Consider the following 17,172-nt stretch of genomic DNA (forward strand, 5'->3'; position numbering starts at 1 on the left):
AGTACAAGCAAACTATTTAAAAATATCCACCATTTATTTAAAATTAAAAAAAATAATTTAAAAATTCAATTATAACAATCTGTATTTACATTTAGTATCTACTGTATAGTGCCAGTAATATGTACAATATATGTACACTGTAATTACTAAAAATATACATTTATTTTGCAAAAATTTTAATTGTGTCTTTTTTCCACTTATGTATTTTTTGAAATTTTTATTTATTTCCTATAAAAAATAAATGATAGCCTTATAGTTGTTGGTGGGCCCCCTTTGTCACCTGGCAACCAATATTTTTAGACCCAGTCCGCCACTGCCTGACCTGGCAACCCTGGTGAGGTTATTATGAGGCCTCCCCAGATGTTCCCATTGGCTGATGACCTGTGATGTCACCAAAGCATATGGCAGTTGAGAGGATATAAAGGTGGTCCTTGGGGAAAGCCAGTGGGCACAGGGAAAAGGATTTTTCTTCCCCAGCTGAAGACAGCAGGCAACAGCTGTGACATTCAGCATTGTCCAGTCTTCCTCCACTTCGAGGAGATGAATTGGTGAATGGATGGAACGAGGCGATCATATGGCCATGGGATGCTATAGAGCAATAATGAGGCAAGTTTACTTGCTGAGCAGGATGAATAGTGGCTGATGAATAGGCTGAAGGTGGCTGATATCCACAATCTGAAGGTGGCTGATGTTTAGCGATGGACCTAGCAGAAGCTGGCAGATGTTGGTGGGTGGAAGCCGGTGGATTTCGCATTCAGAAGCTGGTGGATGCCGCAAGGCTGAAGTAGGCGGATGTTTGTGGAGGAAGCTGGTTGAAATTCACCTTTGGAAGCCTGTCGACAGAAGCGGTGGATATTTGTGGGTTGAAGCCGGGGCACGAATGTGAATGGATGGGGAGCGTGAGAGAGGGGCGGATGCCGCTGGCGTTCTTCATGGATGTCGGCTGGCCATGTGTTTGTGTATGGGAGTGGGGTTTCGGATGCAGTCGAGGGTGTGTGTGTGTGTAAGTGTGTGAACGTGACGTGTGAAAGAAAACCGGTGGATATTCATGAATAGATGAAACCAGTGGAAGTTGGCAGGTGGAAGCTAGCGGATGAAGTTGCCAGGCGGACTCCGGTGGAGGTGCCTGGGTGAGGCTGTCGGATAGTAGCCATCCCCCTCATTGTCTCTGTGTGTTTTTTCCTTCTAGGGGAGGTTTTCTCAAGACCAACCATGAAAGCAATGAAGAGAACTGCAGGACTTATTTTTCTAAATAAAACTTTTCCTGTATTCATCTACCTTTGGTGTCCATTGTTTTCTTCAAAAACAGATAACAGGAAATGAAATCCCTGTTATGGTGTGCCCTTCCCTGGTGTCAGAGTATACATGAAGGGCGGGCTATTTTAATAATAAACAAATCAATAACTGCTGAGGTGTCCCCACAATTATCGGGCCAAGGGAGGTTGTGCTACTGCTGAGAGAGGTTGTGCTATTGCTGTTGGTTGCGTACTGCCTGTGATGTCACAAAAGGACATGGTGGCAGAGGGGAAGGAGGCAGCTATTAGCAGGAGGAAAGGTGGAGATCACCCAGAGTTCCACTGCAAAAGGAAATTAATTCATGCTCCATTCTCCTGGAAATGATAGGAACTGCTTCCAAGTGTAATTCAGATATTTTTGAATCAATTCAGTGACTTTGTTATGCTATATTAGTTCATTCCAAGCACTGTTGTCGTTGTGTGCCTTCAAGTGGATTATGACTTATGGCGACCCTATGAATCAGCGACCTCCAACAGCATCTGTCATGAACCACCCTGTTCAGATCTTGTAAGTTCAGGTCTGTGGCTTCCTTGATGGAATCAATCCATCTCTTGTTTGGCCTTCCTCTTTTTCTACTCCCTTGTTTTTCCAGTGATTAAAAAAAATCAAAATGTATTCATCCCATTCAGTAACTCTATATACATTCTGCAGCCATGTCTTTACTATTTTTGTTAAAGAGAACTGATTGTCCTATTATGTAAAGAAAGTACTGTATTAAATGATTCAAGTTTTTTTATCACTGCATTTCTAGATTATTTAAATTCTGAAGTAATACAGGGTTGGATCCATAACAGATCCCTTCATTACAAAGGATGAACTACTGTTGTTGCAGGCATACGAAACAAATGCATTAAAAATGCAAAAAAAACTCCACACGTTAAATCTCTCTGCATCAAGGGGCAGGGTTCTTTTTAATGCAATTTTTATTAATTTTGTTTTGTTTTAAAGGCTACAAAATACAATAAAATAAGGTGAATAAAAATGAAAAGAATCCCCAAAATTACAACAAAGATGCTTAAAAATACATAAAGATACAAAGCAAAGGCTGGTGTTTAGTAGGATTATTCTTCACAGATCCCTTAGCAGGTTTTCGTATCAGGATTTAGACCAGACAACAATCAAAACTGCTTAGTGGTCCAGAATGGTCTCACTGGGCATAAGGCAGCTTCTTGCGTTCCAGTAGGCACAAGTTTCCCATCTCAGTGAGAACTAGCACCTTACGCCAGCAACGTTGCAAGAAAGGATTAAACAGACAGAGCAGTGTTTCCTAGACGGGACACTTCGAGCAAAAGGGGGCGTGGAAGGAGAAACGGAGCTTCCGTTTCCCGTTGGGGGCGGCATTTGGGTTTGAATTTCCTCGGTGCAAAAGAGGATCCCGGCAAGGAGAGGTGGGCGTTTATCGGAAGGAGGTCTCAGCTGAAGTAAAGAAAACCCAGCTGGTAAAGCAAAAAATTGGAAGGAGAAAGAGAGAAGTGCTGCCTGCTTCCTTCTGGGGAGGGGCTGTAGCTGAGATCGGTCGACTATCTGCTTTGCATGCACAAGGTCTCAGGTTCATAGCATAGTAGAGTTGGAAGGGGCGTATAAGGCCATCAAGTCCACCCCCCTGCTCAATGCAGGAATCCAAATCAAAGCATTCCCGACAGATGGCTGTCCAGCTGCCTCTTGAAGGCCTTCAGTGTTGGAGAGCCCACTACCTCAACTGAACCTCAGGTTCCCTGCCCAGCATCTGAACCCTGGAGAGGCACTACCCGTCAGTGAAGAATATTCTGAGTAAGATGGAGCTTTGGCCAGACTCATTAAAAGGCAGCACCCGCTTTGCACAGGCATTTTTTAAAGGAGTTGTTACTGGGTGTCCATTTTTTTATTCCAATGTCTTGAATGTGGAAGCTTTTCTACTGTGTACAAGTCCTAACATTTGGATTGAGGTGAAAGTGGTTTATAAAAAAAACACACCAGGGGAGTGAATACAAAATTTTTACTAGGCTGCCCACCCACCAGTAAATACGTGGATTAAAAAGCATCATGACCATCATCTCTGAAACTATTAATTTCAGAACTTAGAAAAAATGGTTAAAAACACAACTGTTTTGGTATTACAACAGATATATGTGGGGATTTTTATTTATTTATTTATTTATTACTGCATATGTAAATGGACTGCCTTCAAATCAATATGGCTTATGGCGACCCTATGAATAGGGTTTTTGTGGTAAGCAGTATTCAGAGGGGGTTTACCATTGCCTTCCTCTGAGGCTGAGAGGCAGTGACTGGCCCAAGGTCACCCAGTGAGCTTCATGGCTGTGTGGGGATTCGAATCCTGGTCTCCCAGGTCGTATATAGCACACAACAAGAACTGAAAACACTGAATCCTCTAACGCCAGAACTTTAAGATCACAGAAGAATTGCTCTGGGATTAGACAGGACTGAAAAGAAAAGAAAAGATTTCATTCTTATATTGTGTAGTAAAAGAGCAATGCTTTAACCCTTCTGCAAAGGAGGTTTTCTCTTCCCCTCCCCATCTATTTAGAATCCAATCTGAATTTGTGTTCTTGGTTCATTTTATAAGTTTTATGTGTCCATTTGAGTCCACTGGGGTGTCCAAAGCTAGGACTGGGTGTCCATTTGGACACATCACTGTTACTTAAAAATGCCCTAGCTTTGCAGGAAGGAAGGCCCAGGTTCAATCCCTTGCATCTCTGGGTAGGGCTAGGAGAGAGTCCTTGCCTGAAACCCTTGACAGCTGCTGCCGGTCAGTGTAGGCAAGACTGAGCTGATGGACCTGCGGTCTCACTCAGTATAAATCGCTTCCTCTCTTCCTTCCTGGCCCCTTTCCCTTCCTCTCTGAACAGTAGCAAGGAGGTGTCTTTGTTATTGCACCTGCTTCTGGTTCATACACATTCCTTCTCCCTCTACTGATGGGCACATAGGAAGCTGTCTTAGACTGAGTCAGACTGACCATGGGCCATCTGTCTCTGTATTGTCTCTACACTGACCGGCAGTGGATCTGCAGGGTTTTAGGCACTGCAGTTTGTTAAGGGCATTAACCTCACAGAGCTACAATTCCCAGCATCCTTTACAAAGAACAGTTCCAAGGATGCTCTGTTACTGTTAAAAGTGGTATAAGAATGCTTCAAATGTATGGCGTGGATGGGAACAGAGAGAAAAATGAGGCATGGAGAGAATGTAATGCTGATTTAGTCTTATCTATAACTTCCATGTGGCTGGTGAACTTTTGTTTATTTATATATTTTTATAATTATTATTTATTGAATTTATTGTTCCCCAAAGGTCTCCAAGCAACTTACAACATTGTTAAAACCAAAAATAAATATACCATACAATAAAAACAATATAATAAAACAAACACTACAGCCAGAGAAAGCTTTGGCAGCACGCTAATACAAACAACATCATGTCAGGCTCTCAGATATCTGGGAAAAAAGATAAGTCTTTACCTGGCACGGAAAATATGTCAATGAAGGCGCCAGGCAGACCTCACTGAGGAGCGCATTCCACAGACGGGGAGCAACAACGGAAAAAGCCTTATTTGTGTTCATTTTCTCTAATTTCTGCTTGCATCTCTTTTTCTGCCCAGCAAGAAACTCCGTCGTACCAATCTAGGCCGCTGTGATTACTGAGGTTTATCCTGTTGATTCTGGAACTTTCTAGATCGTGAAGTTATTTCTGAGGGGGTGCCTCAGGAATGAAAATGGAGGAGAAGGAATCCAGCAACTCCACATTAGGGGAGGAGATAATGGGAACAGGGAAAACCCTTTCTGTCCTCCAAGCTGGGAGTCTCAAGGGAATATTGGAAAAGTCGCCAGGAGATCAAGTCAAGCAGGAATCAGATGGGGGGTCACTTGAGCGGTGGGAAGTCCAGTTGCAGGAATTTCTGAAGACAGTGGAATCCCCTCACTCAGAATGGGGAGCCGCACAATTGCCGGAGAAGCCCAGGCCATGGGATGACACAAAAGCCTTCCTGGCCTCCTTTGAGCAAGTAGCCGAAGCCTGCCAGTGGCCCAGGGAAGAGTGGGCGGCCCGACTCTTACCTGCCCTCAGAGGAGAAGCTGAGCGGGCCTTTAGCAGGCTGGGGGCCAGAGACAGAGAGGATTATGGGAAAGTGAAGGCGGCCATCTTGCGAGGGGATGCCTTGAGGAGGGAAATGCAGCGTCAGCACTTCAGGCGCTTCTGCTACCGGGAGGCGGAAGGACCGAGAGGGGCTTATGGCCAGCTGCAGGAACTTTGCTCTCAATGGCTGAAAGTTGAGAAACACTCCAAGGAGCAGATCCTGGAGCTGCTGATCTTGGAGCAGCTCCTAACTGTCTTGCCGCCAGAGATCCAGAGCAGGGTGAGGGAATGTGGCCCTGAGACCTGTGCCCAGGCGGTGACCCTGGCTGAAGATTTCCTGCAGTTGCAACAGGACGCCGAGAGAAAGGAAAAACAGGTGAGATTCCTTCGTCACACCTTTCTCTAGGGCCAGTAGTGGAACATGGGGTGAAATCCCTGCTCTTCCCAGGACAGGAAAGGGGAACTCCCTCGCGAACCTCTCTGACCATTAAGATCCTCCTCAGAGGCTCTGGTCAGAAATGTCCCCACCTTATTTATCTGTTTATTATTGCATTTATATCCCACCTTTCCTCTTAAGGATTCCAAGATGACTTGTATCTCTTCCTGTCTCTCTCTTTCTCTTCATATTATCCTCACAACAACCCTGTGAAGGATAGCGAATTGGCCAAAGGCCACACAGTGATCTTCAGGGCCACGTAGAGATTTGAACCAGGGTCACAGTGTTGTCGTGAGGATAAAATGGAGAGCGTGGAATCCTGTCTGCCACTCTGATCTTGGAGGACGGACAGGATCCAGGTAGAGTTGAGAATGTCCCTTGTCTGAAGCCCTGGACAGTCACTGCCAATCAATGTACTGATCTAGATGGACCAGTGTTCTGACTCGGTATAAGGTAGCTTCCTAGGTTCCTGTGTAAAACTAGTTCTTTATTCATGACCATGAGGACTAGAATCTTACTTTATCTTTAGGGGAAGGTCCATAGCTCAGTGGCAGAGCATGCGCCAGGTCCCAGGTTCAATCCCCAGCATCTCTGGGTAGGGCCAGGTGAGATCCCTGCCTGAAATCCTGGAGAGTCGCTGCAAGTCAGTGTAGACAATACTGAGCTAGATGGACTCAGTATAAAGCAGCTCCCTGTATTTCCTATGTTCCTAGATAAAAAACAACAGGGCTGCTCCCACTGACCCAGGAGTCTACCTCTGAGTAGTCCCACATAGGATCGCACTGTGAATCGGGCCGTCACAGCTCAACTCTCTTAGGCCTCTCCCTGCTGTCTAGAAAGGAATTCCTCATTGCTGTTTCAGATGCCAGCACCATTTGAGGAACAGGCAGCGGTGAGTTTCTCTGCAGCGGAGCGGGGCCTGTCTGACACTGACCAGAGGCCACTAAGCACGGACATTAAACAGGAAAGAGATGAAGAAGAAGCCAGTTTGCTTGGTAAGTACTGGGATTCCTTGGATCTGGGTTTTGCATTTCCTGAACTAACTTTAACAAACTAATTCACAGCCCTCTCCTTCCTTTACATCTACCTCTTCTCAGCTTCCTTTGAGGCTGAGGTAAAGTTCCCTTTATAGCTCTCTTGTTGGGCTCGTACTGATGCTGCATTTGTTTCAGCCTCTGTTTGGCTTTCTTTCCCCCATCCCACAGATTGCCTTATTTTTATTTTCTTCACTGTATGGCCCCAGGTTGGGTTACAACAATAGAATGTGCTATGAATGTACAGTTTAGAAACCCAAGCAAAACCCTTCCAAATGGAACGGGACAGTACAAATTCAGGAAAAGAAGTTGGTTTCTGCAAAATGAAACATCTTAACTATCAAAGTAAAAACTTTGTTTGTTTGGGCTTTCCTGGAACACTAGCACTCTACCCCTTCTACCTTGTGATCTGTGAGTGTCGGTTTAATGCGTCTTTTGGTTTTGTGCAACTTCTTTGAGATTTCTTTGAATGTAAGCGGTGTATAGAAATATTATCAATAAAATGAAATAGAAGCCAGGGTAGAGAGGTGCGTCTTGAGCGTACGGCGAAAGCTGTGCAAGGAAGGTGACAGGTGCACTTCTGCGGGGAAGGAGTTCCACCATTTGGGGCTGCAACAGAGAAAGCCTTCTCCTGGGCTGCAATTCTCCACACTTCTGAGGGCAGCAGAACTACCCGGAGAGAGTCCTCTTTGCCAATCTTTACACCCAAGAGGGTCTTTACGGAGGGAGATGGAATTTCAGCTATTTGGGGCCAAAGTTATGTACGGTTTTAAGCACTCATGTGAGCACCTTGAATTGGGCCTGGAAACGAACTGGCAACCAGTACAGCTATGTTAAAACAGGGGTTATATCAGCTCTAAAGGGAACCCTGGCTGTTGCATTATGGACCAGTTGAAGTTTCCAAATAGTCTTCAAGGGCAGCCCCACGTAGAGCACATTGCAGTTGCCCAAGCTGAAGGTGAACAGAATGTGGAGTACCCTGTCCAAGAGGGGCTGTAGCTATTGAACCAGCCATAGTTGGAAATAGGCACTCCTAGCCACTGAGGCGGGGAGCCAAGTTGGTAAACCAAAAGAGGAAGTGCCTCAAAGAAAGATGAAAATACCCACTCATGGACCAAGGGAAAGCAAAGCTAATGCCCAGATATGTGTACACCCAATAAGGTACAGTTGCAAGTAACACAGTAATTGGAAAGAATGCAAAACAATACAGAACTGGATAATAATGAAATAAACAATAAAAAGTCCATATATAAGCAGAATCTACAATCCATAAGCTGTATAAAACAATGGAAGGATCAATTTCTTTGTAACAGAGTAGATATTTTATAACAGTAGAGTATATGCTGACAAATACTCCAGATTGTGTATCCGTTTCATTACTTCATCGCAAGAGTCTACTGTATTGAACAGCAGCCAAGCTTGACTCCCACTAAATTCACTGTAGTCTTCCAAAATTCAGGGCAAAAACCAATTCTCCTGGGGAATGATTATCCCACCAATATGCCTCTGAAACAGGGCACTGAGATTCCAAAGGGAGGCGGCTCATCCTCTGGCACAGCTGTGTTAAATGTAGGGAGCTGCGGCAGCCAAGGCTGTTCCCTGGTCTCCCCCCTCCCCCCTTTTTTTAAAAGCCTGGGCAGTTTCCCCTCTTTCAGACCAAAAGTCCTAGAAAGTTAAATGAGCCTTTATGGGAAGGTCTATAGTGTGGGAGCCAGAGGGAAGGATATTGCACAACCTGGGTCCCACCACTGAAAAGGCCCCATCCTTTGTCATCATCAAGCACACCTCTGATGGTGGTGACTTGCGAAATTTAAGATCTTTACGCGGCCCCTGTGAAAAAAGCAAGTTCCATGATACGGATTGTTTGTTAGGAAAGGGACTGAAAATAAAAACTGCCAATATTGTAATGCCTTTATACAACTCTAGGGTACCATCCCACTCAGAGTCCTGTACACAGTTCAGGTCGCTGCACCTCAAAAAGAATATTGTACAGCTCCAAAAGGTGCAGAAAAGAGCAGCCAAAATGATCAAGGACCTGGAGAAATTCACCTGTGAGGAAAGGTTACAGCATTTTTCATTTGTGGGGGAGGAAGGTGAGTAATTGGGGTGGGTGGAAGTGACAAAAGTGTCTAAAATTATGCATGGTTTGGAGGTGGAGAGGGAGAAGCTTTTCTCACTCTTGTAATTTCATTTATTTACTTATTGATTAAAATATTTATGAGCCACATTTTTCTTAGAAATATGTCAATGCAGCTTACAGCATACAAAGACACAATACAATTTAAAAATCAATAAAACATCATTAAAAACTGATAAAAGCATCAACAAATACTACATTGATTAGAGAGAAATTGATTTTACAGTGTAAACAGTTATGTTTTCAAAAGATGCCTGAACCTCTATTGGGTGGGAATTCCACAGGGCAGGGAATACCCACATTGAAGGCTCAGTTCCTGATGGAGGCCAAATGAACCTCAGTGGTGTGGGGAACCACCAAATATGCCCCATCAAAAGATCCCCGTGATCGAGATGGATCATAAGGAGTCAGGTGGTCCTTAAGGTACTTTGGTCCCATAACACTAGACCTTGGGGCCATCCAATGAAGCTGAATGACTGAGGACAGACAAAAGGCAGTACTTTTTCACACAGGGCATAGTCAAACTGTGACACTCGCCACCAGAAGCGTAGTGATTACCATCAACTTGGATTTCCCCCTCCCCAAAATTTATTTTTATTTAATTTCACCCAGCGTACAAAAACACAAAAGGAAAACAATAGATGAGTACAAGAGTACACCAAACAATGAACTCCTTGTGGCAGAGAAATTAGAAGCATTATTAAAACATACGAATAAGGTTTAAGGAGTCAATCATGTGGATAGTTTTAAAAAAGGAATTAGAAGGATTCATGGAGGATAAGGCTAGGAACGGCAACTGCCCATGATGACTGATGTTATATCCAGTATCAGAGGCACTTGTCTCTGTATACCAGTTGCTGGGAAGCACAAGAAGGAGAGGGCGATCACCTTCACGTCCTCTTCATGGGCTTCCCGTAGGCATCTGATTGGCCACTATGGAAAACAAGATGCTGGACTAGATAGGCCTTTTATATAATCCAGCAGGAATCTTACTGTGTTCTTAGATTCACTGTTGATGACTTCAACGCATCGGCAAAAGGAGATGTCCAGAACTTTGGCAGTTCCATACGGTTCCACAGTGCCCCTTTGACAGATTCCTTTCCCGCAAGGTCTTCTAACGGGAAAATATTCATTTGTTCTTTTTCCAGTTCTGTTTTTCTCTAGCCCAGGGAATTAGCTGTTTTTTGGGATATTCTCATCTCTCCAGCAGGTGAAGAACGGATGAGCGTTGACAGGGAGGCAAAAAACTCACCAGAAGATTCAGTGCGTGCAGGACTTTATGGAACCCCCGCAGTGAGAAGACAAGATGAAGATGACAATGCGGGTCGGCACAGACCAGAGTGTCAGACACCAAGCCACTCAGGGGGGAGAGAAGATGATTCTGTTACTGGTGTGGGTAATGACAAGGACCTCAGAAAAAACACCACTTGCCAAAGAATCCACACTGGTAAGAGACAAAGCCCGTACAACGTTGGCAGGAAAAGTTTCAGTCTAAGCTCAGGCCTTGATAAACATAAGAAAACCCACGCGACTGAAAATCCACACAAATGTTTGGCATGTGGAAAGTGCTTTGTTTACAGCTCAAATCTTGTCCAGCACCAGAGAACTCACACCGGGGAGAAGCCCTTCGAGTGCTCTGTCTGTGGGAAAAGATTCAGCACCAACTCAGACTGCAGCCGTCACGAACGAATCCACACGGGGGAGAAGCCGTATAAGTGCTCAGAGTGCGGGAAAAGGTTTCGGCTCGCTTCAGATCTCTCTCGTCATCGGAGGATCCACACTGGGGAGAAGCTTTATGAATGTTTGGACTGCAAGAAAAGGTTCACTCAGAAGGCGAACCTTGATACTCATTGTAGGAAGATCCACACAGGCAACAAACCGTATCGACGTTCACAAAAGCACCTGATGGGTTTCAGTGAAAGCTGATCTCAACTGCACGTCCCTTCAAAGCTCACAGCCCTAATTTGAATGGGCTAGTTCATCCGAAACAAACGTGCTTGGGTCTTTAGGTCTTCTGTAGAGGTCCTGCAGTGGATGGGGCCTTTGCTGTGGTGGCACCCAGGCAACCAGAACACCCTCTCCTGCAATCATATTAATTTGGCACCTACGCTGTTTCCTTTTAAGTACACGTTAAAATCTCCTTTTTTTAAAAAAAATCACCCAAGTCCTTAAGGGGGGAAGCTGGTCCATTAGGGCAAGTGGGGCATCAACCTCAGTCTGTCCTGAGCCTGCCCCTTCCCTGCTGTATCTTCTTATTTACATGCAGTCCAGGGGGTCACCATACCTGTCAGCTTCTTCTTCCTCTTCCTTAGTCTCATTGTAGCCCCAGAACTAGAATTAGTTGACCCCTCCTGACACTGGCCACCTACAGTTGGGCTCCCTGCTTTCTGCCCTACCAGTCCCAATGGGCAGCAGTCACTGCTGCTATTAACAGTATTTAATTTTGTAGATTCCCGACTATAACCACAAGTTCCATTTATCTGCTGTTTTTATTAGCTGTTTTGTCATTGTTTCTGTATATATGAATTCTGTTTGTAATTATTTGAGAGCTGTCAATCAGACGTTTTGTTCCTTTGTTTGAATGGGAAGATGAAATCTCCAACTTTTATTAAGTTTCATATAAAAGAAGCAAGAAGGAGGCTGGTATTCAGTGGTAGTCCTATTCAGAGTAGACCCATTGAAGTTAATAGACATGACTAACTTAGGTTCACTCTGAGTACGGTTGAATGCAACCCAATATATATTTACTATAAACCAGACAAAAAATCCAACTGAATACTGCCATACTAATCTTCAAGCCTATTGTCTAAAAGTTGTTTTCTGAAGACCTTCCTCTTTTAGCAAGTCCTTTAAGTAGATACCTTACCCCAGTCTGCATCCATATTGCAACTGTTTTTAAAGCTGTTTTGTTTTTAAAGTTTTTTTTTGTGTTTTATCACTGTTATTTGCCTCCCTGGGCTCCCTTTCGTAGGAAGGGCAGGATATAAATTTAATAATAAGTAATAAAATAAAAAAGCAAATGAACTACACTGCACTCCCATGAGGTACAGTGCAGGCCACCAAGTTGGATGACTTGAAAAGGTGTGATTAGAAAAATTCATGGAGAAGGCTATCAATGGCTGTGATGGCTATGTCCTACCGCCCCAGTCTGAGGCAGTAGGCCTTTGAATATCAGCGTCTGGGAATTGTAAGTGGGAAGAGTTGCTCTTGTGCTCAGGTCCTGCTTGTGGGCTTCCCAAGCCTTACCAACAGCACAATCCTAACAATACCTACCCAGAAGTAAGTCCTGTTGAGTTCTATGGTGCTTAGTCCCTTAGTCAGTGTGTTTAGAATTGCAGCCTTCAGGGGCATCCATCTTTACTCCTCATTGCTCTAATCTAACATCTCCACAACACTAGGCTCCTTTCTTCCTACAGTGACCTTCTGGTGACTGGCCTGGTCTGAGGACCTCACCAAAGACTTCTGAGGAAGCTTAGCAGTCATGGAATAAGAGGAGAGGTCCTCTTGTGGATAAGGAATTGGTTAAGAAGCAGAAAGCAGAGAGTAGGAATAAATGGACAGTTCTCCCAATGGAGGGCTGTAGAAAGTGGAGTCCCTCAAGGATCGGTATTGGGACCTGTACTTTTCAACTTGTTCATTAATGACCTAGAATTAGGAGTGAGCAGTGAAGTGGCCAAGTTTGCTGACGACACTAAATTGTTCAGGGTTGTTAAAACAAAAAGGGATTGCGAAGAGCCCCAAAAAGACCTCTCCAAACTGAGTGAATGGGCGGAAAAATGGCAAATGCAATATAAACAAGTGTAAAATTATGCATATTGGAGCAAAAAATCTTAATTTCACATATACGCTCATGGGGTCTGAACTGGCGGTGACCGACCAGGAGAGAGACCTCGGGGTTGTAGTGGACAGCACGATGAAAATGTCGACCCAGTGTGTGGCAGCTGTGAAAAAGGCAAATTCCATGCTAGCGATCATTAGGAAAGGTATTGAAAATAAAACAGCCAATATCATAATGCCGTTGTATAAATCTATGGTGCGGCCGCATTTGGAATACTGTGTACAGTTCTGGTCGCCTCATCTCAAAAAGGATATTATAGAGTTGGAAAAGGTTCAGAAGAGGGCAACCAGAATGATCAAGGGGATGGAGCGACTCCCTTACGAGGAAAGGTTGCAGCATTTGGGGCTTTTTAGTTTAGAGAAAAGGCGGGTCAGAGGAGACATGATAGAAGTGTATAAAATTATGCATGGCATTGAGAAAGTGGATAGAGAAAAGTTCTTCTCCCTCTCTCATAATACTAGAACTCGTGGACATTCAAAGAAGCTGAATTTTGGAAGATTCAGGACAGACAAAAGGAAGTACTTCTTTACTCAGCGCATAGTTAAACTATGGAATTTGCTCCCACAAGATGCAGTAATGGCCACCAGCTTGGATGGCTTTAAAAGAAGATTAGACAAATTCATGGAGGACAGGGCTATCAATGGCTACTAGCCATGATGGCTGTGCTGTGCCACCCTAGTCAGAGGCAGCATGCTTCTGAAAACCAGTTGCCGGAAGCCTCAGGAGGGGAGAGTGTTCTTGCACTCGGGTCCTGCTTGCGGGCTTTCCCCAGGCACCTGGTTGGCCACTGCGAGAACAGGATGCTGGACTAGATGGGCCACTGGCCTGATCCAGCAGGCTCTTCTTATGTTCTTATGCTCTTAGGACACTTAAACCCTTCTTGCCAGAAGCAAGTAGGCTAGATTAAATGTTCCCTACCCAGGCTCTGTAAGCAGGTGAGAAAGAATGATCCTGTCACTTCAGCTGTACCTGGTAACACCCTCATTTAGCTAATATTTCTATTTTAATTTTTAATCAGAGAAATTTTTTTGAGCGGTATGCTCCAAGCAACTGTGGCTGATACTTAATTTTTCATGCTTAATGACATCACTAGGGCCTGAAATCTCAGGGTTTGGGATGCTTCTGACACGGCAACCCTAGTGTGCGCGCATGCATGCCATCAACCAAGATGGCAGTGGAGTCATCAGCCCTTTAGGGAAGTCCCCACCGCCATCTTGGTTGATGGTAGGCATAAGAACATAAGAAGAGCCTGCTGGATCAGGCCAGTGGCCCATCTAGTCCAGCATCCTGTTCTCACAGTGGCCAACCAGGTGCCTGGGGGAAGCCCGCAAGCAGGACCCGAGTGCAAGAACACTCTCCCCTCCTGAGGCTTCCGGCACCTGGTTTTCAGAAGCATGCTGCCTCTGACTAGGGTGGCAGAGCACAGCCATCACGGCTAGTAGCCATTGATAGCCCTGTCCTCCATGAATTTGTCTAGTCTTCTTTTAAAGCCATCCAAGCTGGTGGCCATTACTGCATCTTGTGGGGGCAAATTCCATAGTTTAACTATGCGCTGAGTAAAGAAGTACTTCCTTTTGTCTGTCCTGAATCTTCCAACATTCAGCTTCTTTGAATGTCCACGAGTTCTAGTATTATGAGAGAGGGAGAAGAACTTTTCTCTATCCACTTTCTCAATGCCATGCATAATTTTATACACTTCTATCATGTCTCCTCTGACCCGCCTTTTCTCTAAACTAAAAAGCCCCAAATGCTGCAACCTTTCCTCGTAAGGGAGTCGCTCCATCCCCTTGATCATTCTGGTTGCCCTCTTCTGAACCTTTTCCAACTCTATAATATCCTTTTTGAGATGAGGCGACCAGAACTGTACACAGTATTCCAAATGCGGCCGCACCATAGATTTATACAACGGCATTATGATATCGACTGTTTTATTTTCAATACCTTTCCTAATTATTGCTAGCATGGAATTTGCCTTTTTCACAGCTGCCGCACACTGGGTCGACATTTTCATCGGCATGCCCGTGCAGGGCGCACAGGATTCACATGAAGCGATGGGAGAGGTGGGGTGTGCAGGAGGGCACCACGGGTCTGGGGTAGGCTGGTGCTCAAGGGCCAGCCGTTTAAAAGAATAGACAAATGAGTGGAGGATGTTATTGATGGCTACTAGCCACAATGGCTACGTTCTCCCTCCACTGCCAGAGGCAGTAAATGCCTCTGAATACTAGTTGCTGGGAATCACGGGTGGGAATAGTGCTGTTGCACCCAGGTCCTGCTTATGGGCTTCTCATGAGCATCCGGTTGGCCACTGTGAGAACAGGATGCTGGACTAGATGTGAGAACAGGTTTCTTTGGCCCGATCCAGCAGAGCTGTCCTTATTTTCGCTGCTAAAGGTGGCTTCCTGTGTCTCAGGTTCAGCCCCTGCTGTCTGCCATGGAAACCACATTGAGGTTTTAATGATTAAGCGGTTGTGATGGGCTGCAGGGTCTTTGCTGGCACCTTTCCCTTTAGATAGGCTCTGATCCATATCACCCAGCACCAAGTAGAGAATGGCTTCTGAGGAGACCATGTGTTGTATTCAGCTAAGCCCTACTCAGAGCAGACCCACTGACATTAATAAACCTAAGGTGGTCATGTGTATTAACTTCAATGGATCTACTCTCAGTAGGACTCACTTTGGATCCCACCTCATATTTGGACATCGCCTACACCTGTGCTAGAGGGAGCAGGGTGGGCCACTCTCATTCATTTGCCTGATGGGAGGGAAGGAGCAGAGTTTTATTCATTTATTTTATTTGTTTTCAGTCGGCACAAACACAGCAGTGAACATCAGCAGAACAAAGAAACAGACAATATCTAGTGTATAATTCCACATTTGAACCCCCTTATTCTTTGGCAGTCCTGCAAGGCTGTTATAAGCACATCAAACATTGACTTGAAAGCACACAGAAAACAACGACAATGTCTGAGTGTCCAGTCCAGTATAAAACCAAGTACCACTTGATCCGATCTCTAGGTCTTTAAGTCCTCTACTTGATGCGAGTCCATACTGAACAATTTTCACTTTCACTGTCTCTCCGAAAGCCTTCGAAAGGCAGGTGCAAGTGTCTTGTTGCAGAAATCTAGTAGGTTACCTTTGCCCTGATCACCTTATTTTATTTCATTTCATTTACTATTGTTATTGCTTTTATTCAGAAAAGTGAACCCAAAGCAACTTACAATCAATCAAAAGATTAAAACCTAAAAGGAATGAACAGTTAAAGGACACAGTACATAAATATAAAAGGTGGCAGAACAGCCCACCCCTAAAAGAGGCTACAGCTGCAAAAGCCCTCTGCAGACCCTCCAAAATTAAGAGCTGAATGCCTGGAAGAAGAGGGATGTTTTTTCCTGGCGCCTAAAGACAGATAATGATGGCGGCCATGCGTGCTTCCCTGGGGAGAGCGTTCCATAAATGGGGGGAGGGAGCCACTGAGAAGGGTCATTCTGGTGTCGCCCCCTTCTCGGAGGGGGCACACGAAGGGGGGACTCAGGCACCAAACCTTCAAGTTATGTGTTAATTTTTCTGCTTTAGCAATTTGCCAGAGTCTGCTGTACCAATTTTCATCAAACCACAGAATCATAGAGTTGGAAGGGGCCTACAAGGCCATCGAGGCCAACCCCCTGCTCAATGCAGGCAACCAAAGTAAAGCATCCCCGACATGTTTTTAAAGCTTCTTTAAAGATGTTTTTAAACATGTTTTGCTTTAATATGTTTTTAAGGATTTGTTGTAATATATTTTAAAGTCTGTTTTCATGATGTTTTAGAGTGGTTTTAGCACTTTCTTTTGCCGCCCTGGGCTCTTATTGGGAGGAAGGGTAGGATATTATTATTAAATAGCAATAATAATGCAGTAATAACAGCAACAGCAGTAGCAACAACAATATTATTAATAATAATAATTTATAAGGATGTGTCAAAGCGTTACATGCCAGGAGATGAAGGTGAAGAAGAGAAGGTTCTGGTCAAAAAGAAGAAAGTGTTTTAATGTGCTTTGGGAGTTTGCTTTAAGTGCGGACATGGAGCGCATTCTACCCTTGTATCATTTGTGTAACACGCTGTCCCTGGCACTGCCTGTTTTTCAAGTGCTTAAACGCTATATGCCTATCACATCTAGTTTCCCTTCCCCTCCTGTTTCAAACTGCACATTATCAGCTCCCCACAGCACAAAATAAATGTCCATCTCTGCATTTTGTGTCTGACTGCACACTGGAAAAAAAAAACTTGGGAAGGAGCCCAGCTGCAGGGCCTCAACCGGAAGGAAGGGTGGGGGGCGCTGGAGGATATTAAAAGCCTCCAAGAGGAGGAAGCGGGAACAGGCTGGC

General features: G+C 44.7%; 1 protein-coding gene across 5 annotated transcripts; it reads left to right on the forward strand.

The window, feature by feature from the left end:
- Positions 1-2,607: 2,607 nt before the first annotated feature.
- LOC133381245 (zinc finger protein 165-like) lies at positions 2,608-11,552 on the forward strand. Of its 5 annotated transcripts, none has more exons than XM_061620096.1 (4): positions 2,608-2,684; positions 4,892-5,740; positions 6,663-6,795; positions 10,179-11,552. In XM_061620096.1, exons 2-4 carry the CDS (start codon positions 5,000-5,002, stop codon positions 10,895-10,897), a joined length of 1,593 nt encoding a protein of 530 aa, XP_061476080.1. In that variant the 5' UTR covers positions 2,608-2,684; positions 4,892-4,999; the 3' UTR covers positions 10,898-11,552. The 5 variants fall into 5 exon arrangements, with proteins under 5 accessions (XP_061476080.1, XP_061476079.1, XP_061476078.1 ...); XM_061620095.1 differs by having other exon boundaries at positions 2,638-2,735; positions 4,585-5,740; XM_061620094.1 differs by having other exon boundaries at positions 2,638-2,735.
- The last annotated feature ends 5,620 nt before the right edge of the window (positions 11,553-17,172 follow it).

This window comes from Rhineura floridana, chromosome 3, assembly GCF_030035675.1.
Source record: "Rhineura floridana isolate rRhiFlo1 chromosome 3, rRhiFlo1.hap2, whole genome shotgun sequence".
Taxonomy (NCBI): domain Eukaryota; kingdom Metazoa; phylum Chordata; class Lepidosauria; order Squamata; family Rhineuridae; genus Rhineura; species Rhineura floridana.